Source organism: Grampus griseus, assembly GCF_964374135.1.
Source record: "Grampus griseus genome assembly, chromosome: 5".
NCBI classification, from domain to species: Eukaryota; Metazoa; Chordata; class Mammalia; order Artiodactyla; family Delphinidae; genus Grampus; species Grampus griseus.
In genome coordinates this window covers 32,532,477-32,559,223 of record NC_138998.1, presented here as the reverse complement: position 1 = coordinate 32,559,223, position 26,747 = coordinate 32,532,477, and the positions used below count along the sequence as shown (strand labels likewise).

The window sequence follows — 26,747 nt, the reverse complement described above, 5'->3', positions numbered from 1 at the left end:
GGCCAGGCGGTGTGGGTGCGGCTACCTCTATCTGAGTTTGGGTCTCCTGCTATCTGCACAGCAGCAGTCACCAGGGCCCCTGGCAGAGCCCCTCGTGAGGGGTTGTCCAATTTTAGACCGCCTGCTTTTAGTGCCCCTCACCACACCTAATACCACATGGGCTGGGCTACCCCGGACCGCCCCCACCCCAAGCCAGCCCTCCCAGGGCTGCCGGGTCACTCAGTTACGTTTAATGAAATCCACCAGGGAGCTTCTTGACTTGGCCTCTTCCATCTTCCTTGCCTCATCTGCTATGGTGGGAGTCCTCTGAAGGCAGCGAAGGGGGTGAGGGTTAATGACCCAGGTTCCCTGCAGCCACCTTCCCTGGGCCCTTGATCCCTTTGGTCTTAGTGGCTCAGGGCTGGGCAGTGGTCAGCCACCCCGGGTGTGTGTGGGAGGGCGTCCAAAGCCATCACCACCTGTGTCGGTGAGCCCGGTGCTTGGCCACCGACCAGAACGCAGCCATGCCAGGGCCTCCCAAGATGTTATTTCATACCTGGGCATATTATTTCGTATCTAACTGCTGGCTGATGCCAAAAGGCATCTGAGTGGATCTCACCCCTCGTCTGTCTGTCATGGCTACACTTCTTCCCTGTCCTCAGATTCCAGGGGCTGCGGGCTTCTGGGACGCTCTGGTCTAGAATGACCTCTGTTTTCCAGCTCTCTCTTTCAGTCTCCTCTATGGAGTCCCTTCTTTCTTCTGGGCCCAAACCTGGGCACTGTTCAAGGCTCTGACCTGGCTCTCAGCCTGCACTTTCTGTGCAGACCTCCTCAGTGAACTCGCCTTCCGCTTCTGAACTTGTTAGCTGCAGCCTGAGGCCCCCGGCTCTGAACCACCACACAGACGCAAGGCCCCTGAGCTCTGACACCATTAGGATCCCCCAGGGGACTCATCAGCAGGCCTAGGAGCTCCCATTCGTTTAGTGCTTTCTCCACGGTGGGCACCACACCCAGCGCTCTGCGTGCAACCTCCCATTCCTCACAACCTCCTCCCAAGATAGGGACTCTATCTCCAGTATTTTAAAGCAGAGGAGACTTAGGAGCAAGGAAACTTGCCTAGGATCCCTCAGCTAGTTGACAAGTAGCAGAGCTGGATTCAGATTTGCCTCCCCGCAAAACCACCCCGATGTGCTGCCAACCTCTGAAATTCTTCCTCAAGACAAGTGGAGGCCCCTCTCCCCTCACCCCTCCTCCAAGCTGGGCCTAGATCTCACACACCTCATTGCCAGACGTCCAGCTCTGCCTCTGGCTCTGAACCTCGGCACAAATTTTTGCCCCTCTCAGCTCACTGCTGAGTCCTTCTCGGCACCCCCTCCGAGGACATCTACCCCTGCCCTTGCCTCATCTGTCCGGCAGCCATGGCCTCGGTCCTCAGCTGCATCCCCCATCTCTGCACTGGCCTCATCAGATCTCCAGCCTTCATTCCTTCCCAACTCTCCAACCTCAACCTTGACCCAGTTGCCATGCTGTCACCTGAGTGGGCACCATTCACTCAGAATTTCATGGGATCAGAACAAGTTTTAGACCCTTCAGTCTAAGGGCAAGGCCCCCATCCAGACTTCTCCCTGCTGTTTTCCATTCTCATCCTTCCCTGATTCCTTTCCCCAACAGATATGACTGGAAGATGCAGGGCAGGGCAGCCGGCTCAAAGTATGCTCTACTCACAGCCCACCCTCACGCTCTGCAGCACTAGGAATCCCCTTCTTACTCAGTCCTTTAGGATTAGACATGACCGGCCCTATCACATGCAAAAGTCAACTGCTCCAGGTCACATATGCAGCTTTTATTGGCTCTTAATTCTTTATCCCACTTTAGATGAACTCAGTGTTTCCCCAAACTACATTCCCTGGAGCCCTCCTAATCTGTGAGATGCTAACACAGTAAGGGAACACTGATGAGATACCATCTTTTGGAAATTCACAAGCACTCTCACCTCTCAAAGTTTCTCAGAAGTCCTGTATCATGAAACTGTTTAGATTTCACCCAGAATTTACTTAACCTGCTGCAACTTCTCAGCTCTGTTTATTTTCTACCTCTACCTACTATTATGAAACTCTTATAATAGGTAGAATTGTGTGTAGAAGCTTACCTCCATTCCTCTGGGCATTGCTCGAGGAAAGAAAAAAAAGGGGAAAGAGGTAACAACCAGGCAGGCTGAGGAAATGAGCAGGCCCAGCCACCAGGCTCCTATCCATCGGGGGTCTCCGGGGCTCAAGTTAACTGCAGCTGAAGAGAAAACAAAGGACACAAGTGTTTGTTGGATGAATGCATGATCTCACCTTACTGATCGGGGGAACTTTCTTCCCATGATGCAGAAGAGGTAAGCTGTGAGCTAGCATCTTCGTCCAGTCGGCGTTCTCTTTCCAGGCCACTCTGGTCTTCTCAGAGAACGGAGGCCACTGGGAGGATCAGTGAGGTTAACTTTGGCCTGCAAGCGCCATTTCACTGGTCAATTTTCAAACCCATGCATGTATTCGTGGTTTCCAAACCTGCACTCTTAATCACTGGATGCTACTGCCTCCCAACTTTATTGATCCCTAAGAAAGGAGGCCTCATAATCCTTAGATGCTCAAAAAAACAACCACCAACAGAGTAGGCTACCAGGCCACTGAAGGCGATGCTTTCTTCTTTGTAGTCTCCCATCCACGTCTAAGGGTCTGCCACTGTGTTTCTCTCTGTAAAGAAACTACATGGGCATGGAAGGAGGGAGAAGATAGCAGAACAGCCCTCAGCCCAGCCCTGTCCTGGGCACTGTCCCTGGTGGCCTGGGAGCTCAGTTGCTAGTCTCTTTGGGACCCAACTCAGGAAGTGCCAGTGAAGGGCAAAGATGGCTTGACCCTGAGCAGACAGCTCTGCTAGCTTTGCCCTTTCATTTGAAGTACAGGTGGATGACCCTGAGCAGATGACCTTGTGGTCAGACAGTCCCAGGGACAGGAGTCTATGGGCTCTGGCAGCATGACTGGGTTAAGGCCTGCCCACATTCTTTGTGAGACAGGCAGGTTCTGATCTGGGTGCTGGGCACTGGGGGGTGGGGGGGGGGTGTTATTCCTGAAGGTCTGGCTTGGACCTGCCTTCCAGCCACATCTGGCCTGTGGGAACTTACATATCACCCACACACGCCCCACGCATTGCCCCCCTTGGCTCTGCCCGGATGGTTTCCTCCACTGGGAAGGCCTCTCCCATCACCACCTGTGTAATTCCACCCACATGGGATGCAGACCTCACCTCCCTGTGAGGCCCTCCCTCATCACCTCATCAAGCACTTTGTCTGTCCCTCTGTTACACTGCCAGCCTTCCCTGCCTTGTGGGAGGCTGGGGTGTGTAAGGCAACCTCACAATAACCATATGCCCTTGCAGGGTCCATCCTGGGGTCGGCTCCCTGAACGGTTAACTCAGTACGTGTGCTCCTGTCTATGGACTGTACCTTCTCATCCTAAGATACACAGTGGCTTCATCCAGGTCACTTTTTAAAGAGCTCACTCCTGTCAACCTCAATATATATCAGGCAGGTTCTAAACACTGTAACATCTCTATTTCCCTATCATTAGCCCCTTTTTACAGATGAGGAAACTGAGGCACAGAAAGGATGAAGATACTTGCCCAAGATCACTCAGCCAGTAGAGGAGGTGGAACCAGGATTAGACACAGGCTCTCTACTACCTGTGCCCACATGGTTAAACACGATGTTACACCCCTCTGGATGGGAGTCATAATCCATGTGTGTACTCTATGTAGTGCTTCTTCTTTTCCCCAAAAGAGCTCTTACCAATATTTTTTTAAGCAATCAAAACCATCTTAGAATCAAAGAATCATAGAGCTCTTTTTAATACCACCACCAAGACAGGCAGCTGTGGTGGCAACACCTGAGGCCCTGCCCTAGGTCTCAAGGTTTCCCGCTGCAGAAAGTGTGCTTTCTTAGGGCAGAAAGTGTGTTTTCTTCAGCAGCGCATCCCCCTTGCCCACCCCCACCTGCTGGAGAGAGGAGGCCCACCTGTCCGCTGACTACAGGAGGGAGGGAGGGAGTGGGTGGCGAGGGGGCCGTGAGCATTTAAAGTTCAAGCTTCATCCTTGTCCTGACTGGCTGGGGGTCGTGGTCCTAGCACACACTCACCTGTGTCCACTCTGCCGTAGTCCACAAAGATCTGCAGCATGACCGAGCCCAGCAGGTACCCGAAAGCCGGTCCGAATACAGAGATGGCAAATAAGATGGCTGGAAAGGGGAGGAGGAAAGGAGGCTGAGAGGGTGGCAGCCTCGGGCTCTTTCCCTTGCTGAGGGCTTCCTGAGACATCACCCCATCTGTCCCCTGGCCCTGACGGGTCCACACCTGTGGCAGTTACTACAGGCACTCAAGATCCTGAGATGTGCGGAACCAAAGTTGTTTCTCCTCCAGCCAGATGCCAGAGAGATCCGCTTGCCGGGAGAGAAGCGGCCTCCTCGGCATTTACAGATGCTGGCCCAGGTGCGTGTTGCTGGGCAAATCTCCTTGCAGGTACGGTGTGGCAGTGGCAGCCCTGGAGGAGCTTGTGGGCCACAGAGCCTGTGGGTGTGGTCTGTCTGGTCTGGGCCGTGGGCCCTGAGGATGCTCAGTGTGGCTTGTTCTAAGGGAAGGATTTGGTCAGTCAGATGGTCATGTGCTATCTGCTTTGCATATGCTTCTTTGAGGCCAAACTTCTCCCTAAGTGGATGGCTCAGAGAACACGTGTTCCCAGCCTGTGCCCAGACGTTACAGATGCAGTAGCTACTGCTGGTCGAGGAGCTGCCCGGTGCCTGCCCTGGGACCAAGGGCTCACATACATCACCTCAGGTACTCCCACGTCCCCAGTGCACAGAGACTGTGGGCCCCATCCTGCTGGTGAGGAGCTGGGGCCTGGGCTGGGACTCAAACCAGGTGTGTCAGATCCCCAGACCTCTGCACACATTGGCTGGGCCACGTCAGGACCCGCCCCCATCCCGCAGCCCTCTTCAAGCCCGACTCACAGATGTACAGGGGCGAGTTGTTGGGCTCCGAGAAGTCGTCCACATAGGAGATCCCGAACGGCTGGATGGGCACCGTGCCGATGCCTGCCAGCAGCTGGGCCACCACCATCAGACCCCACATGCTGCTGGTCTCCTTCCGGGAGTCCTGGGTGCTGCTGTGGCACCTGCTGGGGGGCAGGCCCTGCCAGTGTTTCTGACAGAGCTCAGTCTGGAGACGGCTGCTGTTCCCTGCAACGAGACAGCGGGCGCCGGTCACCCCCGCCCTGGAGTCCTGGCCGCATCAGCTGGCCTCCAGACCCGGACTTTCTCCCAGGCCTTCTGGGAGCGGCTCCAGAAACAAACGTGAGAGGAGGGGAGAGTGTGGGCTCCCTGCCCTGAGGCGGCGCAGCCCTTGTCGGGTGTGAGAGCCATCCTCGTCTCCCGGGGGTCCATTCCTTCTCCTCTCTGGGTACAGGTGGGGGGCTGGGCATGGAGGGATCAGTACCTTCCTCCCTGGGAAAGAGGGAGCCAAGGTCAACACCCAGGCTTGTCGGCCTTCAGCGTCCCTGTGCGCAGCCTCAGGCTCGGGCCCCCAAGGTGTGGTTCACTTTAGCAGGACAGAGGTCATTCTGTCCCACAGAAGATGGTGTCACCCCCAGCCTGGGATGCTTGCCGGGGGTCATGACCCCCAGAGCCCTCACTCCTAGATGAACCCGGCATTGGGTCACGCTAAAGAGCCCTGTTGTCAAAGGCATTGAACGTGCTTACCCAACCTGGCAGCTCCCAAGGATCAAGAACCTGGGAAGCTGAAGGGACTTTGAGACCCTCTGGTTTAAAACCCCCTATTACAGATGGGGGGCGGGGCTGCACCCACAGGAGCTAGGCTGCACCTTCTGTGAGGGCCCCAGAGGCCTCAGTGTGGCCTGTGGGCACTAGTGCCTATGGCTTTGGGGACCTGGCCAGGCTGGACTGCCCCTCCCATGCCACTGTTTCCAATTTGGCTCATACTAAACAAAGAGCACTGTCCGCTCTCCGAGGCCTTGACGGCTCCTGAGGGCTCCTTTCGGTGAGATACCTTCTCTTCCAGCCTTGTAGAAGCCAGTGGAAACTGCTAACATCACGGATCCCTCTCCTTGGAGTTCTGTTTCACTCTCATTTGTGGCCCTCCCAGAGGTGGCAGAGCTCTGAGCTGGGTGGGCCTCAGAGTCCCACAGAGAGGAAAAGTGAGGGCCGTGGACGGGATCTGTCCATCACACTGGACTCTGCCCAGTGCTGTTGAGCTCAGGGCTACCCTGGACGGTGGGGCTGGGGAGGGATCTGCCCTCCTATCGTCCCCTCACCTCCCGCAGACACACATGCTTGTCCATCCTGGCCCCAGCATCTCCTGTCCTCTATACTAGTGCCTATGTAGGACATGTTTAAAAACCACTGGCCTAGGGGGCTCCCCCATCGATCAGGGGGCCCCTTGGCAAAGGGGGCCAAGACGCCTGTCTGGTCGAGGTCATCCAGACCTGACACCAGCCGTGTGCAGGGGAGCTGTGTGCACCCAGGCCAACGGCCAGCCCCAGACATTTGGAAGTGTCCCTCTGTACCTTCACCCTCCCAATCCACACCCGCTGTCCCACCTTTCAATTCAGGGTTTGGACAGAGAGTGGTCTAACCACATGGGTAAATAGGAGGCGACTCTTAGAATCAGAGTGGGGAGGTGGCCTTACTGACATGCAAAGACAGCTGTAACATCTTGTAGAGTCAAAAAATAACTCGTAGGGCTTCCCTGGTGGCACAGTGGTAGAGAGTCCGCCTGCCGATGCAGGGGACGTGGGTTCGTGCCCCGGTCTGGGAAGATCCCACATGCTGCGGGGCGGCTGGGCCTGTGAGCCATGGCCGCTGAGCCTGTGCGTCCGGAGCCTGTGCTCCGCAACGGGAGAGGCCACAACAGTGAGAGGCCTGCGTACCGCAAAACAAACAAACAAACAAAAACTAGTAGTTTGGAGAAGAATATGATCCGTAATTTATAAAATGTATGCGGCCTAATGGAATATGCAGAGAAAAACTCTGGAAGACCGTGGTTCTCTCAGGGTGATGGGATTGTGATGATCTTTGTGTGTGTGTGTGCTTGACTCAGTGTACTTTCTAATTTTTCTATAATGAACACAAGATACTTTTGAAATAAAGCAACAGTGAAAGCTTTTAAATTAAAAATATTTTTTTTTCATAAAAATATATAGCCAAAATGTAACAATGTCTCTCCCACTTCTTATTTCTTTGTTCCACAGCCATTGCCCTAGGCCTGCAAAAGTCAGGCCCATCACACTAGGGCTGAGTTTCTCTGCCCACCCCACCTTCCCTGACGCCTCTCCTTGCTTGTGTATTGGGCCTTTCTCTGACTTACACGCTTTACTGTAGAGATCCAAGTTCCAGCGCCAGAATTTTTAAGCTTCTATTTACTGCACAGGCAGACACTGCCAAGGCTGTGACGTACATTTTGTCCTGTTCACAGGGGTTATTGGCCCACATAAGTGGCTGATCTGGGGCAGAGCTGGTATTTGAACCCATATGTGCCTGACTCAAAGTCCTGAATGAAATCAAATCTGAAATGGCAGTTTTGAAAAGACACAACACACATTTTTCAGGGATGGAGGAGCCAGGCCTGGGGAGATTCCTCTACCCATCCCTAGTTACATTCAAACACGTGAGCCCTCTGACCTCTGTAAGCGGCTGGGAACTTCCTCCCAGGTAGAGGTATCCTGGAAAGGGGCTGGCTGCTGGGAGTTTTGCTGAAATCCGAGACAAAGAGACGAAACAAACACATGGTATAAAGAGTCAAGAAATTGGCTTTGGTGAAATAAGCCAGACACAGAAAGACAAATACTGTATGATCTCACTTATATGTGGAATCTAAAACAGTCAAACACAAAGAAGCAGAGAGTAGAATGGTGATCGCCGGGGGCTTGGGGGAGGGGTAAATGGGGAGGTGATGGTCAAGGGTATAAGGTTTCAGTTATGTCAGATAAGTTCTGGAGATCTACTAGACAGCATAGCGCCTCTAGATAACAATACTGCACTGTATACTCAAAATTTACTAAGAGGGTAGAACTTAAGTGTTCTTAACACACACACACACAACAGTAATAACGGGGCAGGAGGAAACTTTGGGACGTGATGGATATGTCTGTGGCTTTGATGGTGGTGACGGTTTCATGGGTATATTCATCCTCAAATTCATTAAGTTTTATACATTACTATGTACAGCTTTTTACATGTCAATCATATCTCAATAGAGGTTTTTTTTTTAAAGAAAGAAAAATTGGTTTTAGCCCCAGGTAGCTGTGTGATCTTGAGCAAGTTTCTGAACCTCTCTGAGCCTCAGTTTCCCTTTAGGCAGAGACCATAAGGTGGCCGGATAGGGAGAGTCCCCATGGGTCATTAAAGTGCTAGAAGGCTATGGTTCCAGAAAGGGGAGCAGGCATGAAAAGTTGGGCCCGCTGGTTAGTCAGCATGGCTGATGGCTGTGCCTACCCCTTTGTAGGAAGGCTGGTGTGCCTCAGTGATGCTGCAAGGGCCTGATTCTCAGGATCGTCACTTTAGTCTGGAAGCACAAAGCTGTGAAATGTTCCTGCTGAGAAAGAGCCACTCCTCACCACACTCAGGAACCCTCCCACCAACACTGCCCCATGTCCAACACTCAGAGACGGGGCTGTGGTGCTGGCAGACTCACGCCCATCCCCGGGGGAGGCCCAGGTGGCTGTGGGCTGGCAAGGCCCATAGATGTTGGAGCGGTTGGACTGGGAGCCTGGGACCTGGGTTCTAGTCCTGGATCTGACTCCTCACATCAGTGACCTTGACTTTGAGAGACCTCAGAGGATTCTGGGGAAGGGGCCATGCACTGCAGAGGGTGAGCGGTAGCCGGAGGGCCAGGCTCACAGCACACTCCGTGCCCTCAGTGCAGCAGCCACACGGACACCCCAGCGGGTGAGCGTTTACACGCTGTGGGCTGTGCTAGTCTTTAGAAAAAGACCCCACTTCCCTTCTCAAGACCATATGGGCAGGTTCAGGAATGAGGGCAAAGCTGGTTGCCTGGCCCTGGCCACCCTCTGACCCGTGCTACCAACTGGCCAGGTGCAGCTGTGTGGTCACTCAAACGGTTGGCCACTCGCCCTGCTCACCTCCCTCCGCCAACTTTGACTGAGGTGACACACATCCAAAGGGCTCGTAAATTAAAAAGCTGCTCAAATGGGCAAGTTCTCAAATGGGCATTTCTTTTCAGAAGATTCAAACAAATTTCGAGTAGATTTTGTATGAGGAAACGAGCACAGTTTGGAGTTCCCTAAAACCGTGGGCTGCTGTCACTTGCAAATGTGTTTGGCTGAGCTGCCTGTCTCTGTCTAGGTGTGACAGCAGCTCCCTGTCACATGTTGTCTTGTGGGCTATGGGGTGGCAGGGCCAGGTCTCCCTTAAGTGCAAGGGTGGAGTAAAGATCCCCCAAAGGCAAATGACCACACTGGGAAAGAGGTGCAAAGAATTGGCCCCTGCTCCCAGGGCAGCCACTGAAGGACCACACCCAGGCCCGTCAGCTCCCATGGACGATGCCTGCCTCACAGGGAAAAGCTGGGATGCTAAGACCTGAAAAGACACCTGGACACACCTTCCAAAGCCTTCTGTCTGCTGTGCTACACACATCATCAAAGAAGCAACCGCAATGTTGCCAAAATATTGCTCAAATCAAAACCACAGTGAGATACCATTTCAAACCCTTCAAAAAACAGAAAACAAGTGTTGGGTAAGATGTAGAGAAATTAGAACCCTTGTGCATTGCTGGTAAGAATGTAAAATAGTGCAGCCACTGTGGAAAACAGTATGGAAGCTCTTCAAAAAAAATTAAACATAGAACTACCATATTATCCAGCATGTACACTCCTGGGTATTTACCCAAAAGAATTCAAAGCCGGGACTTGAACAGATATTCGTACACTGGCGTTCATAGCCAGATCATTCACAATAGCCAAAAGGTGGAAACAACCCAAATGTCCATCAGATGAATGGTTAAACATAATGTGATACACACATGCAATGGAATATTACTGAGCCTTAAAAAGGAAGGCTTAATACACATGCTACATACAAAATGAATGAACCTTGAAGATATTATGCTAACAGAAACAAGTCAGACACAAAAGTACAACCATTGCATGATTCCATTTATATGAGGAACCTAGAATAGACAAATTCATAGAGACAGAAAGCAGAATGGTGGTTGCCAGGCAGGGGCTGGGGGAAGGGGGAAGAGGGAATTAGTGTTTAAGGGGCACAGTTTCCATTGGGAAAGATGAAAAAGCTCTGAAGATGGATGGTGACAATGGCCGTACAACAGTGTGAAAGTACTTAATGCCCTGAATTGGACACGTTTAAATAGCAAATTTTATGTTATATATATTTTACCACAATAAAAAATACAGCCTGGTATCCACAGCGTACCAGAGAGCACGTGGGGAGGCACCAAACCCAGTGCTGTTGGGGAGAGGGTTTGGGAAGGATTCCCAGAGACAATAGCCTCTGAGCTGAGAAGAATCAGCAAGAGACAGAAGAGCAGTGCTGAGGAGGGGAGAGCTCAGAGGTTCAGCGGGCTCGGTATGCAAACACCACCAGGGCGAGGCCCAGCTGCTCCTGGAGGGCTGCTGTGTCCCGCAAAGGGGCCTGGATTACATCCTAAGGAGAGCCCAGAGGGTGACGATCAGGAGGGGGGGCAGTACAGCTAACACACTGGAGGGATTAACCAGTTTTCTAAGGCCCATGTGTAAAGAGCAGAACTGACCCAGCCAAGAGCTACTTCGGTGGTAAAATAGGTGAGGCTGCGTGTTGCCTGAGAGGCACGTAGGGAGTGCTGATCTACTCCACGGCTGCGAGCACGGGGATGCTCAGCCCACAGTGGGTGTGTCAGATACACAAGGCCAGGCTGGCTGTACAGAAGCAGGAGCCTCAGAAACAAAGGGCCAGAGAATAAGTGTTTCTTTTCAGAGTTCTAGTTCTTGATTTTGCTGATTCTTATTATTTTACTAAAGTCACATTTATTAGAACATTGTTGCTGGCAAAATTATTTTTTGTGTGCCATTTAGCGGTCATCAAAGATTGTAAAAATGTTGACTGGCTTATTAAGTCTTTACATGGCATGTTGCATGGTGCACCAATGCCACAAAAATCCTCATGAAATTTCACCTAATGAAGTGTCCAGGAGGCAAAATTCTCTGGGGATCTTTTAACTGTTATCATTAATTTGTAGAACGTCAGATTACATGTCAGAAACTAACTGCCTTTATTAAAAATGTGTATTTGGGGACTTCCCTGGTGGCACAGTGTTTAAGAATCTGCCTGCCAATGCTGGAGACACAGGTTCGAGCCCTGGTCCGGGAAGATCTCACATGCCGCAGAGCAACTAAGACCGTGTGCCAAAACTACTGAGCCTGTGCTCTAGAGCCCACGAGCCACAACTACTAAGCCCACGTGCCACAACTACTGAGCCTGTGCTCTAGAGTCCGCGAGCCACAACTACTGAGCCCACGTGCCACAACTGCTGAAGCCTGCACGCCTACAGCCCTTGCTCTCCAACAGGAGAAGCCACCACAGTGAGAAGCCCACGTCCCACAATGAAGACTAGCTCCCCACTCGCCACAACTAGAGAAAGCCCACGTGCAGCAACGAAGACCCAACGCGGCCAAAAATAAATTAATTAAAATAAATAAATTTTTTAAAATGTGTACTTTAAAAGCTAATCAATTGGCCCCAAATTAAATCCAAGTCTACTGAGATCTTCTTGGGCTATTCTACATTCCAAATTGATTCAAGATCTCCCAACAAACTCTCTTTTCCTTATGCCTGCCCTAAGTGGGGCCAAATCCACCCCAGACCAGGCTGTGACACAAGCGAAAGGGAAAGATCAGTTCCTCCACCTGGGAAGCAGCGGCTTGCTCTCCGTCCTGGAGGCGGGGTACGGCGGTGGGGAGGACCCGCTGCTCCCTGACGTGTTGTGTTGTGGTGAACGTGTTTGTCAGAGACAAGGTCTGAGCTTTCCAGGAACTCACGCCTGGGCCTCCCTGCGGTGATGGCCGTGGCCAGCTCACTCTGGTGAAGATAGAGTCTTCTAGAGTTTAGAACATTAGGCTCTTCTCTTAAAAAGAAGAAGACAGGGCTTCCCTGGTGGTGCAGTGGTTGAGAGTCCGCCTGCCGATTCAGGGGACGCGGGTTCGTGCCCCGGTCCAGGAGGATCCCACGTGCCGCGGAGCGGCTGGGCCCGTGAGCCATGGCCGCTGAGCCTGCGCGTCCGGAGCCTGTGCTCTGCAATGGGAGAGGCCACAACAGTGAGGGGCCCGCGTACCGCAAAAAAAAAAGAAGACAGTGATGGAGTGAGAAGACCTGTATCAGGACCCATTGGCAGAACTGTGGGGCTCAGCTTTCTGCAGCCCACCCCACCCCTCTCCTCCCTGGAGCAGAAGAGCTCGGGCCACGTGAAGGAGAGAGCAACCTCTCCCCGCTCCTCAGACGTTCCAGCAAAGGCCCCGCACCCAGTCCTCTCCTTGGACTTAGAGAAGCTCACCACCCTCCTTCTCCCACCTGCCCACCATCAGATCCTGTGATATGGTCAGAGAAACGCCTGCTTCTTCCAGCTACCACAGACTCGGGGGCCACCCGCCTCCGCCTTGAGGGGCCTGGGTAAGGGAGGGAGGGGGGTATGTTTGAACTGGCTGTCAGTCTGTTTCTCATCTTCCCTGAGGCCCACTTCTGGAAGGCTCAAGTTTGTCAGAGCACATTCTTCTTCCCACAAGACACCAGAGGTCTAGCCGTGCCAGTTTTCACAGGGCTAACTAGAAACAATTCAGGACCTCTCCCCTCCTCCAGCTACCCCCCCACCAGCCCAGATGCACACCAGTCAACCCTCTGACTCATCCCACAATTTACATACGCAGAATTTCAGCTCTTATTTCTGAACCCCTCCGTGGGTTTGCAAAGTGGGGACACGGTGGCAGGAAGGGCTACCTCCTTGGAATGGGACCCACGGAGATGGGTGAAGCTGGGCAAACTAAGGCCTGGCCTCTCCATTGTTCAAGGACACACGTTCCAGGTGCGGCCAGGCTGAGGCCAGCGGGCTGTCAAGGGTCTAATAAGAGGTCTCTGCACAAAGATCCAGCACTGGGGCCAAGAGAGAACCCTAGAAGGATTGAGCAACATAGGAAGGCTGTGGCGAGTGGGCTTTCCTTTGAGTAGTGCTTCTTGTCTGGTAGAGGAAAGGGAGAATTGTGCCAGGAAACAAGAGGGCAGCACCTTGAGAGCCACCCATTACCTCCCTGCTCGGAAGGGGGCACCGTTTGCGAGTGAGTAGGGCCAAATGAGGAGGAGGTTAGCAAGGCCCAAACCTCAGAAGCGACCCATAGAGAACAATAGAGAAAGGCAGCGGTGTTTCCAGAGAGTATTCTGGAAGCGTGGCCAAAATGCCAAGCCTCGAGCTATCAGCAAACTCCTGGAACCTCATTCAGAATGTTCCACTCTGAAAGACCTATTTCCTCATCCTCCCAAATTCGGCCACTCAACAGTTCTTCCCGAAATTCTGGCCACGCCCACCGGCAGGCCTGGAACAGGCTGTCCCGAACTTACCCATGATTGAGATCTCAAAGTCATTTATAAAGTGACCTGTTTTCATATCAGAAGTGATTGGGTCTCCATGGAGTTCACAAAGCCTTGTCAGTCCATCGTGCCCCTGTGATAACATGTGTTCTCTTCCAACCAGACTAAGCCTCCACTTAGAAAATGATTTCTATGGGCACGTGCATTCTGACTTTTATTTTGGGAAACTAGGAGAGCATATCCTTCTGCACTAGCTGGGGGTTGACAGCTGGTGGAGCAGTGCAAGGAATTCATATTTTGAAGTCAGACAGACCGGATTCAAATCTTGGTTCCACTGCTCACCGGTCAGGGAACTCTCAGAATCTTAGTCTCTTCATCTCCAAAACAGATACAGATAATCATACCTACCTTGTAACATTCTTATTCAGATGAAAATGAATAACAATGTCATAACCTGGGATATAGTGATTTAAACAGATGAGGGAGATGGCAGAACCCTGGAGACAGGCATTATGGCCCAGGTTTTTAAGGACTTGGGGACTGGATCCAGAAACTTAGAGATAAGTAAGATCAGCGCTGGTCACTAGCAACGGATGGATGTAATAGAGGGGTTGAGGGCAAGTGGGTTGTTTGCAAGGATTCACATCCATGCAGGAAAAGAGTGAGCTTAGGTGAGTGGAAGAAGAGGGATCCCCTGCTCTGATCTCAAGACTGACTTTCCGAGACTGAGACTGAGGCTGGACGCCCCTTCCGCACCGCCACCCTGGCACCAGAGGGGCCTTGGGGAAATGCCTACTTGTATTGAGGAGGCCATGTGACCAGTGAGCTGGGTATGAGAGGGCAGGTCCACTGTGCGCTGTGTGACAGGCTGGGCACCACGCTGCTGGCAAGGGGCTTGCCTCAGCCCCACCCTACCCCCCTCCCCGCACACACGCCCGCCCCTGAGGAACTGCCACCAGGCCTCGGAAAGAGGCATCACCCAGCTCAGCTCATCATCAACACTGTTTCTTAGTGGATAGGAGGGAAGCAAGACACACCCGAGGCAACAGGATGGCAGCTCAGAGCCATTTAATTTTACTATTCAAACAGAATGTGCACCCCCCAGTTGGGAGTGAAGCAGAACTTATTGTTCACAGATTTATTAACAGGCTAATGAGGAGCAATTTGAAGGGGGAAATAAAAAAAAGGGGATTAGCTGAGCCAACATGAGTTCATCAAGAGTCAGTCCTGCCAAGCCAAGCTCATTTCCTTTGTTAATGGGGCTCCCAGACTGGCAGGAAGCCAGAACACGGTGTTACTTGAGTGGAGGAAGCCTTCTGACAAAGCCTGTCATGATATCCTGACAGATATCCAGACCAGAGGTGGACACGCGGTTGAGTCCTCGAGGGAGAACTGCTCAAGGCGTGCCCAATGCAGGCGTGGATGGGCCAGTGTGACCTGGGAGACACCACGCAGCACCGCTGTCCCGGACCTGGGGACAGCTGAGAGCAGCTGACAGATTTGTGAAGGACATGATGAATGGTGTGAAGCCGGTGGCAATGGCAAATAAGACAGTCCAAAGGCTGAAAATTCAAAATGAGATCCCAGGCTACGAGGAGGGGCTCCAGCCAAAGGGACTGAATCTTCTGGAGTCAGCTGCGGCTGCTGTACCAAAGAATCATAGCCTGGGAGGCTCACACACAGCGGAATTATTTCTCACAGTTCTGGAGGCAGGAAGTCCAAAATCGGGGTGCCAGCCTGGTGGGGCTCTGGTGAGAGCCAGACTGCTGACTTCCCGCTGCACCCTCACGGGTGCAGACAGCTCTCTGGCCTCTTCTACAGGGCCACGAATCCCAACACGGGGCTCCACTTCCATGACCTCCCCGCCTCCAAATACCTGACTTATCTTTGCCGTCTCCCCCTTTAGATCTCTGAGCCTCACATCCCGTGACGGTGGCCAATCCAAGCTCTGAATCCTCAAAAGTCCTTTTGTTCCTGAGAGAAAGAAACTGCTTCTGCTGGTTTCCTGCCTCATGGTGTGGGTCGCTCGCTGCCCGAATGTGCCTGCTGGTTCCCTAGTCAAGCCTTTGGGCCACAGGAGGTGTCTGGGCACAGCAGCCTCGAGTGTGGCAAGAAGAGCAGAAGCTGCTCCCTGTGAACTCTGGGGGTCCTTGGGGGCCCAAGGCCTCAGGCAGGAGGCATCAATGGTTTCTTCAAACCACAGTGCCCCAGGGGACAGGGGCTGGCACCCTGCTTCTGTGGGGCTATCCCCGACCCCCTGACTGTTTTCCTGGGGCAACCATAGCCACTGGAATAGTAACCAGCCTTCCTTTTCCACCCTGGCTGATGACTCTCCCCAGGAGACCCTCCCTGCTGCCTTGGGTGGGCCCAGGACACACAGTCCACCAGGGGTCCCTGGGACGCCGCTCTCCCCAGAGGAGCAGGACACAGGACGCAGCCTGGCCCCTAGGCGTCCCTCCTCTCCTCACCAGACATGGAGCAGGCCTGCAGCCCCCAGCCTCACCCCTGAGCAAGGGAAGTGAGGAACAAGCCTCCAGGGGAGGGGGAGTCACCCCCAGGTCTCTCCTGGGGCCAGGGCTGGAGACCCAGAACAAGGGATCCCGCCTCCAGGCCAGCCAGGGTGGGTCGTGACTCTCCCACAAGACAAACGTTAAGAGAGCCTGACAGGCAAACGCTCTCAGGTCAGCCGCTGGGGCCATGCCTTGGAGATGCCCGTTCTCCGCGGCCCCAGCTCCTTCCCCGGCCTTCCCCTGACACGCAACACAGCAGCCTGGTGTCTGCTGTCATTTCTCCACACGCGTTTCTCTTCTTTCCTATACTGTGTGTTGAAAATGTGTCCCACATCAGTCTCGTTAGCTTAGCTGTGCTCATCCGTTCAGGGCTGTTTCCCTCTCAGTTGACTTGATAATACCCATGTGTTTTGTGACGCACCCCCCCCTGCTGCTTTCCCCCCCCTTTTCAGGTTAAACAGATCCAGCTGGCAGGGCCATGCACCTCCTGCTCGACCGTCCACCCACTCTCCGCCCCCAGCACACCCATGCTCCCCCCGCCTCCCTAGGCACCTCCACCCTAACAGCGGCCCTGCTGCCCCCTCGTCCGTCCCCGCCTCCACCTCCACACCCACGCAGACCCCACACCTTCCACCCCCCCCCTCCACTGCTGGCCACCTCCTCACAGAGGAACGCCTCCCTCACACACACTCACACTTCCCCCGCAGACACACTCCCTTCCCCCACAGTTCCCAGCAGGTCCCTCTGGCACCACGGCTGGGTGCTCCCCGCTGAACTGCCCTGAGCTCAGGGCCCCTGAGCGGCTCCCCCAGTGGAAGGACCCTGCGTGGCACTGGGGTTCTGCTCCAGGCCGGCGTGTCCTCCACCGAGGAAGGGGCGCCGTCACTCAGGAGCCCGAGGCTCCCGTCCCCAGGCCTGCCCACCACCCTCCTGCCCAGGGACGCCTCTGATGAACGGAAGTGCGTGAGGGACTGGCAACTTCATGAGCAGAGGACTGGAAAGCCACTCTTCCCTTTCTTTTTTTGACTGCTCCAAAAATACATCAGACTCCCCCCTGCCCTGCTCCTCCCACAGGAAGCCCCTCCTGTGTGCATCCATCGTCTGGGTGGGGCTGACTTCCCTCTGGACTTGGCTCAGGACCTCTCACAGGTTACACCTACTCCTACCAGACACTTGTTTCCGAAGCCCCTGCTCTTGTCTCCCGGGAGAACTGGTCTCGGGTTGGCCTGTTTCCCCCCTATCCAAACCTCTCTGAGCCTTCCAGAAGTGGTCTTAGAGGCTCTGGCTTGGTGGCTAGGCTTTTCTCGAAAGGCGCCAGGCGTATTTCCAGACCCCACTGACATTTAGAAAATCTAAACATTCATAAATGTCTGCATGGCCTTTTTAAAATTAGCCATGAGTTGTTAAAGGTCTCTGTGATTCCCACAGTATTCAGCTCCTCTTTAATTTTTTTCCCTGAAATACAGAGTTACTTTTCATTTCCCACGTTCATTTCTGGAGCAGCTTTGCTCCAAGGGGAAAGAATCAGCCGTCAACACATGATAATAGGTCTGGGGGTCATTGCTCATGAGGAAGAGATTTCAAATACCACATCAAGGGCAGGCAAAGAGAAATGTGCTGAACAGCTAACACGGGCGAAGCACTTTACCTATACTATGTAGTTTTAATTTTGCCCTCGGAACACACTGAAAGTGGAGGTGTTATTGTTCCCACTTTACAGATGAAGAAACTGAGGTTCAGAAAGATGAACAGCAGCTTGCCTCAGCAGACTTAGCACCTAAATGGCTGAGCTGGGATCTGAATGTCTATGCTCTCTCTACCCAGCATACCAGGTGACTCCCACTGAAGGGTCTGGGAATAGAGCAGAACAGCAGCCTACGCTTCAACCAAGAGAAATCCTATGCCTCACACGTAAAGGCGCAGCAAGGACTACACCAAGGAAGGGGCCCCGCTCCGGCTAGAGCAGAGGACAGCCATACAGTGAGGACCAGGGAGAAGCTGCCTTCAGATGCCCGCAGGACGCCCAGCGCGTTGGCTGTGAGCTGTCAGACTCTCCAGAAGAAGCAGGCGCTTCCTCATTTGGGACCCTAGTTATCCAGCATATTACACGTATTGTTCCCAGCACCGCTTGTTATAAAAGCCGCCGCTTAGTGGTTACCGCATGTGCCAGCCCCTTGGCTAAATTCAGAGCATGCATCCTTCGGCCTTCGCAGCCCTGCGGGGGAGGGTCCATTTTATACAGGTAGGAACTGAGACTCAGCTGCGGAGGAAGTGGCCCAAGGCCATGCTGTTAGGGGGTTTCAAAGTCCAGCTTCAGATCCCGGACCGTCCAGATTCATGACATGATTCAGGGTGGCGCGTTTAATGAGATTTGTGTGTGCCTGATGGCCCTGCATAATTTAAAACTGAAGTTCCCATAGGAATACATTTGAAGTAAGAGTCGTATTTCAAACTTTTCCCACGAAGTGAGATTTTATGAATATTTTTGTTTGCACATATTAGCATAGCACATGCCCCCGCTGTACGGGCACCCACAGCTCCAGCTAGATCCCAAGGATGTGGCTCCTGGGCCAAAGTCCTCCTTATCCCAACCCCCTGGCACTGGGAAGATGCCCTGAAGGTAGCCCAGCCCTGAGCACTTGCAGCTGCTGCTCTGATTCCAGCCAGCGTAAAGGAGACTGTGTCCTATCGTTGCAAATAGAATTTACACAAACAACAAAGCTCACGCTCCTGGACAGCGATTCCTCCCTGCAGGCTGGCAGGCGCGCTGTGGTCCCTCTCACAGTCCCCTTCTTCCCTCTCTCAGTGGAGGTGGGCTAAGAGCACTGAGGCAGAGAGTGTGCCTCAGAGCAGGGAGGATGGTGGTGGAAAGGACCCAAGACGCCCGCCCATCCCTAACAAGGAGCAGAGTGATTGCTTTCAGAGGCCCGCAGGTCTCCAGCCACGCTCTGTGGTGGCTGCTCTGCGTGATGCAAATGCCCCTGGTATTTGGCCCAGGCTGGGGGAGCCAGCCCCCAGGCTAAGCAGGCCATGGTGTGTGGCGCCTAGCAGGATGCCCTCCCCGAAGCCTGGCCCCAGCACCCCAGGTTCCCTTGCTGGTTTCATTAGCCCAGTCTTCATGCTGACGGGGAAGGGCAGGGACCATGTGTCTGGAGCAGGCTTGGCACATGGCTCTCTGAGGTGGCCAGCAACTCCTGACTCTCCTTCAGAGCTGGCCTCAGACCCCTTGTCTAGACCGAGGGGGAGAAAGAGCTTAGACCCCTAAGCTTGGGTCTGTCTTCCTCCTGGGCCTATTTGAAGCAAGACTCAGGCTTAAAGAGTCCAAATAGATCCAAGGCCACAGTGAATTTATGGTAATCATCAGTGATCAGTCTACTGGTGATTACAAGGGAGGTGGGGAAAAGATTCCCAACCCAACAAACATTTCATCATTACACATCACTGTTCCTCCATTCTTTTTCCATTCCAGCTACCCACCTCCCCACTGTAGGTCTCACAGCCTATAAAGCATTCCTGTTTGGCATTCTAAGTGACTCCCCTCTTGGATCTGATCTGCATATATGACTAAAAACAAGCCTGGTATTTAAGCGAACAGGAATCAGCTACCCCTCCGCGCATCCCCGGGTGGCCCGGCTATCCTCAGACATCTTCAACTCCAATATAGCAGACCGACAATAAGCATTTAGGGGCTGGGCCTCTCACTTGCTGCTCCTCACAAAACCACTGCCACATACCATATCCCTTAAAACAAGTACAAATTGATCCCACGCCAATACATTATCATAAAATTGGCTCCAAAGCAGTGATGTTCCCAGGGTGCCAAGTAAATGCAAATACAAAACCACCCTTGGGGCTATTTCCTACCCAGACCACACAAAATTTCCACAGGGGGAAAAAAAATCCCACTGCCAATGACCACACCATCAAACATTACAGAACATAAAGGAAACACTCCACCATAAACAAGAGCAGGCAGACACAGAATGTGGGAGGATGAGCAATCTCAAAATTTGCGCTAATAAAACAATCCAAAAAGGACTATAAAATAAATACATTTAAAATAGTTGAAGAAACTAAAATGAAAATAGAAATCATAAGGAAATACCAAGAAACCATGAAAATAGGGCAGATAGATTTGAAAACCTATTTGAAAATAATGCTAAAGGATGTACTTCAGGAAAAAGGAAGTTAAATCAACAAAGGTGGGTGAAATGCAAGAAGCAACGGTGAGCAAAGAAACCAGTAAACTTGTGGGTAAATATAAATAAGTACTGAACTATTTATAAATAACAACTGTATTAATAATAACCACTGGGAGGAGGGTAAAGACAGGCAGAGCTAAAATATAGTCAACAATAACATGGAAGATGGGAGAGTATGCTGGGCATCCAAACATCCCAGGATCCCACCAAAAGCACAGGAGGATTGAGCCAGAGTCTCACAAAGTTGGTTGGGGTGCTTCTGGGGCAATGGATACCACTCTGGGCTATGCTGTCCTCTCCCAACAGAAAGTTTCTTCAGCTTTTCTCCCCAGAGCGTATCTGAAAGTCAGAACCTACAGAATCATGTACCCTCATCCCCTTGAAGCAAGAGTGGGAGGCCACTTACCCATGCTGGTCACGGTGTATTGGTAAGGTTCTGAGAGGAAGTGTGGGAGGGTGAGGACAAAGGCCCCCGAAGCCAGGAGGAGACCCCCCATGCCGATCAGACGCGGACGGTGCACCCGGCTGCCAAAGTAGCTGACAAAGATGATGAGGATGGCGTTGCTGATCTGCAGAGAGAGCAGAGGAGCCAGTGAGACCAGAGGCTCTGTCTTCACCCACCCACAGAGTGGACCTGACCGTCACAGCAGAGAGGCAAGAAGCTGCCTGGTGTCGCCCAAGGGCCCAGGCAGAGCTGTGGTGCCAGCTTTGCCGGGAGGGCCAAGCATGCAGTTTCAGCTTTCCCCTGTTGTCAGAAACCCTTCCCAGCCTCAGCCTTCTAGACCAGACCAAGAGAAGTATCTAGAGACCATGGGAAGCTCAACCATTAGGACCAAAGCTTTGGGGGCCAAATTCAAGAAAGCTTCCTATTCTGGCTGGCTCCTAGGAACAGTACGTGTTCCCTAACTAAACTCCCTAAGGACTGAGTTCATAGTCAGAATAACCACCAAGCAACCTTCACTATCTCATTTCATCATGCAACAAGTCGCATGTTTGCAGACGACACAATTGGGGCTCAGAATATTAAGTAACTTGCCATGTCCATGAGGTCAGGAGGCGGCTCAAACAAGGACTGCCTGAGTTTAAAGGGCCCTGCCTTAACTACAGTGGTCTACTGCCCCTTGGAGAAGTGAGTTTCTGCCCCAGCAGCTCTGCTCCTAATCGGCTCTGGCCCTCCCTGGGTTGGCTTCCACCTCTGTGAATGAGGGATGAGGGCTAAAGCGCCCTAAGTCCCTTCCCGGGTGGAAACACCAGTAACTCATGTTCCTGGTGCTCCCTGGAAAGTGTGCTCTCTGAGCCCCACCCAGAGCCAAAGAGGGGAACTGAAGGCCCCAGCTTGGGGAGCAGGGTCTTAAATGGTAAAACGGGTGCTGGCAGATCTTCTGACCTCGACTCCATCCAAAGAGATGGTCCTCTGCCCCAGAAGGTGAGTCCACCTGAACCAGAGGAGCCCTGGATGTCAGCACTCATAACCCCTACCCTGTCCACACCACAGTCTCCTTCCGGCTGTTAAAGCAGGTGTCCCTGTCTCGGGAAATAGGGACCAGAGTCTTGGTATGTGGCTCTTGCCAAGATTGTCAATGACCTCCTCATTGCCAAGTCCGCTGGCCAATTCTCAGTTCTCTTCTCACTTGATCTCTCAGCACCATTTGATTCAGTTGACTGTTTCTGCCTTCCTGAAACACTCCTTTCGCTAAGTTTCCATGACATCATGTTCTCCTAGTTTGCTGCCCCTGGTTGCTCCTTCTCAGTCTTCTTGGCTGGCTCCTCTTCGCCTCCCTGATCTCTCAACTCTCAGAGCTCAGTCCCCATACCTCTGCTCTTGTCTTGGGAGCTCAGCCAGTCCTACGGCTTTCCTTGTTCTGTATGCGCTTCTGATTCCCACAGGCCCGGCGCATCCCAGAGCTCATTCCTCACCTTCCACCCAAAATCTGGTGCCCCCCTCCCCAGTCCTCCTCCTCTCAGTAGACAGCACCTCACCCTATGAGTGGCTCAAGCAAAACGTCTGCGCATCATCCTCGACTGCCCTTTCACACCGACATCCAACCACCAGCAAATCCCATTGGCCGGGCCCTCAATGGAAGCCAACCACTTCTCACCACCTCCACCACTACCACCTGGTCTCAGCCACCATGGCACCCTTCTGAGCTTTGCCTTCTACCCACCGCCACTCTTGCCTCAGAGCCCTCTATTCTCCTCCTAGCGGCCAGAGTGGTCCTGCTGAAATGTCAGACCGTGTTCCCTCTGCCCAAATCCGATACGGGAACAAAAACAAAGTCAGTCCCAGAGCCTCTGAAGCCCTGAGGAGCCTGTCCCCTTCCCCTTCACTGCTCCGACCTGCTCTCCTTCTGTCCCCCCCACTTCCTCCACCCCAGCCACTCTGCCTCTTGCTGCTCCCTCATCTTACATGTCTGCGGGGGGCTCCCTTCTCAACGAGCCCTACTTTAGATCTCTGCTCAGGTCGAACCTTCTCATTAAGGCCTTCTCTGAAAAAGAAGGGGGTCGGGTGGGTGAAATGGGTGAAGGGCGTCAAAAGTACACACTTCCAGTTATAAAATAAACAGGTCCTGGGATGTCACATACAGCATGGCGACTATAGTTAATAACCCTGTGCTGTATATTTGAAAGTTGCTAAGAGAATAGATCTTGCAAGTTCTCATCACAAGAAAAAAACTTGAACCATGTGAGGTACTGGTTGTTAGCTAGACACTGTGGTGATCGTTTTGCAATATATACTTATCTTGAACCATTATGTCGTACAACTGGACAGCTAATATAAAGTTAAATATCCATGATATCTTAATTAAAAAGGAGTTATTTTAAATATAACTTATATTTGTAATAATTAACAGAAATAAATTATAATATATTAAAATATATTTATAATTTAAATATAATTTAAAGAATAAAGTTATTTAAAATGTAACCACCGTGCCCCTCCACGATTTTATTTTTCTTCATAGCATTTACTCTAATCTGATCCACCATGTTTTATTTATTTCTATAAATAAATGTCATATTTATCAGTAGAATGATATATATGAGCAGAGATTTTTGTCTGTCCATTCCTGTCTCCCCAGCACCTAGAATGGTGTCTGACACATAGCTGGTGTAAATGGTAAGTTTTTTCAAGAAGAGGACACGATTGCCCAGAGACCCCTCCTGTGTGGCCAAGAGTAAGAATGGTTTATGACACACAGAGAAAGGGGATGTGAAGGTGGGTGAGGAGGCAGCCTAGTCTGATCGGGAAAGACGTGGTTCTAGGACATTCTGAAACCAGCACCTGGAAACAAAGCTTTATCCTTATGCTTCCTAGATTTCATTCCGTTTTTGTTTCCCCATCATTTTGCATGAAATGATTGTAAATGTCAGACCATATCAGCTAAGCTAACTGAGGCTGACTTGAAAAGGTCTGGGAGAGGGACGGGAGAGGGCCCCGAAGGGAGGAAGGATTGGGGGGTGTCCCACCCCATCCACCTGGAGCGGCCCTTCCTGCGCTCCCCCCAGGGCCTGGGCTGGCTTCTAGGAAGGAAGCTGGGCCTCTACAGCTGTTACGGCTGATGCTGGCTTAAGACCTTGGTTCCCAAACTTTCCTTCAGCTGTGGCTTTCCTTTGAAAAAAATTATTTTCCCTAATATTAAAAAAAAAAGAAGAGCTGTTCTAGCTGAGGAGAATAGGGCCTCTGCAGCCTGGGCCTCAGCCCCTCGGCCCGGAAATGGCCCCTAAAACAACTCTGTGGACTTCGTGTTAGAGCATCTGAAGGTTATCACACAGCCCATTTGTAACACATCCCTGCCCATGCCTCAAACCAAAGGGGCCCAGGGCAAACTGATGGGGGGCATTAAGGGTGGCTGACTGCATCTGCTCAGCCCTGGCCGTGGGTGGGCCAGGGAAGCCGCTACTTCACCGGGCTGGATGCCCCACGTCTTCCCTGCCGGCCAAGCCCTCCTCCTGCCGCTGGCTTGTTACACCCAGCCCTGGTCTCCCCTTCTCCTCATCCTCTGAACCTCAGCGAGACTGGGTCCAGCGTGAAGGCTCCCGTCTCCTGGAAGCTGGCTGCACACTCCAGGCATCCAGATGGGCTCGCCTTCCCCTCCACCAGGCCTGGTTCTTTTCTCACACCCCTCAGGCTTCTGATAGGCAGCCGCCTTGTGGTCTGCGGTGCTGCCAAATCCTGCCTTTTCTTCCTTTGCAGCACTGCCGGGGTCCTCTTCTCCCCCAGCCGCTCAGGCCTGGTTGTGACAGCCGCCCAGCCATCTGACTTCGGAATACACTGTCCCTCAACTCAAGTGTCTACCAGGCATCTCTTCCAGAGGGTTCCTCTTCACGAGACTGTGCACCCGGGCCTGGCTCTGCTCAAGAAGCCAGGCCAGTCCCCTACTGACCCCCCCAAAAGCTGGGAGCCTCGAGCTTGAACATGAAGCCCCCTCTGATTTGGCTGCTCTCTGCTCTTCCGGTAAGACTCCTACTTTCTTACTCAGTCTGTTTCTAAACGCTTCGGTCAGAATCAACGGGATTGTAGAAAGCCCTTTGGCTGAGTTCCTCTCCTCCACACAATCACCCATCCACTCCCCCTCAACACACACAGATACACACACACACACACACACACACAGATACACACACAGACGCACACAGATACACACACACACACACACACAGAGATACACACACACACACAGATACACACACAGACGCACACAGATACAGAAATACAGACAGACAGACACACGGATACACACACAGTCTCAGATCACAGATACACACATATAGTCATGCACACAGACACGCACAAATACTGAGACACACAGAGAAACAGATATACACACAGACACACATTTTCCCACTAAGCACACACACAAGATTGTTAGGTTCAAGGAATTAACTTTCTTATGATGTTTGCCTCAAACCATGCCCATAGGCATGTTCTAAAACCTGACTGTTGAAAAGCTCATCTAAGTTTAGAAAAGAGAAAATTTAATGGGTGAATTATTTTCATTTTTTATTGAACTATAACCTGGGGAAATATTTTGCCCCTTATTTGCCTAATCAGTCTCCTGCCACAGACACACGGATACACACACAGTCTCACATGTCCCAGCTAGCTACTCCCTGACCCTTGAAAAATCCAGTTGTTCCTGGGCCCACATCTTTGTTCCAAGCATGGGAAAAATAAAAATGAAAATTTAACCATCAAAGATCATAGATTCAACTATCATGTGAGCCATAGTGGAAGAGAGGATTAGCCTACACACCAGCTCTGATATTGATTAGTAGATGTGCCTAGAACACTGTGTTGAGAAGGATTCAGAATCTGGACTCAGCAGAAAAGAAGACTGCAGTTGATTAGTGATGTCTGCCAGGGTCACGGGATAGGACTGTGATGACACAAATGTCAGAGATTTGTTTTTCTTGTGTCCTTCGTGAATGAAGACAACATGTGCCAGAAGCATTATCAAAGTCACAGGCCAACACATAGAAGGGTGCATTTTGTGTGAGTGGTGCCAGGTCCCTGTCCTGTAAGAGAGCACAGCCTATGTGGAGGGGAAGACCCCCGTCACTGGGCATCACCAGGAAGCTCAAGACACAGATGCACAATCAGGTAGACAGAGGCATACGTATGCACGTGTATACACATACATTAAAACACACGGACACAGACACACATCCAGAAAGCAGTGAAGGCATCCACGTGGGCCTGGGGGTTCAGAGGAGGGGGTTTGAGGCCCATGAGGCCAGCAGGCATGACTGATGGGCCTCAGGGCTGTACGTGTGCAAGTACGTGCACGTCACAGGGTGGAGGAACAGTCCATGGGGAGAAGGAGTGCGTGGCGACCGTCAGACGGACCTGGGCTCCCATCCTGGCTGCACTACACACGTGTGCGGCCACTGGGATGGGGGTAGACTTTCTGCTGCCAGCTTCCTGTCTGGAAGACGTGACTGTGAAGAGAGCCTCCTCCGAGGACGGCAGGGGGATCTAGCACAGGCGTGGCGGAGAGGGCTCCTGAGGGGCACTGCCGTGTGGGCCGTGGAGGGCGCAGGAGTCAAGGGGAAAAGGGCGTTTCCAGCAGGGAGCAGGCTGTGCGATGGGGAGACTGGAAGGTGGGGGTTGGGGGACGTTGGAACACTTCCCACCTTCTTTACAGCCCATTCCAGAAGCTGTCTGGGGAGCCCAGACTCTACTGGGTCCGTTGTTGGCCTGAATTTCGCTATGTCAAGGGAAGATCTAATTGCATCTGGGCTCCTGGGAGGGGGAGGCCAAGACCTCCATCCCAGAACAGTGGGCCCTGTGGGAAGAAAAGACAGGAGCCAGGCCCAGGGCCCATCTCCTCACCTGGAGCCGACGATGCTGCAGCCGCGATGCAGGGGCTTGCGGCCTTCCCTGCCCCTTTCTCCCTGGCTTCCAGTGACTCCTAGCTGACCCTG

General features: G+C 52.5%; 1 protein-coding gene across 2 annotated transcripts in view; it reads right to left on the bottom strand.

The window, feature by feature from the left end:
• Window positions 1-26,747, bottom strand: part of SLCO2A1 (solute carrier organic anion transporter family member 2A1) — a 78,427-nt gene that overhangs the window by 15,344 nt on the left and 36,336 nt on the right. For both annotated transcript variants that reach the window (XM_082655060.1, XM_082655061.1), the window contains exons 3-7: window positions 20,728-20,890; window positions 5,018-5,245; window positions 4,151-4,249; window positions 2,129-2,265; window positions 228-306 (exon numbers count right to left, since the gene is read on the bottom strand). In XM_082655060.1, coding sequence (XP_082511186.1) covers window positions 228-306; window positions 2,129-2,265; window positions 4,151-4,249; window positions 5,018-5,245; window positions 20,728-20,890 — 706 coding nt within the window. The remainder of the gene's footprint in view (window positions 1-227; window positions 307-2,128; window positions 2,266-4,150; window positions 4,250-5,017; window positions 5,246-20,727; window positions 20,891-26,747) is intronic.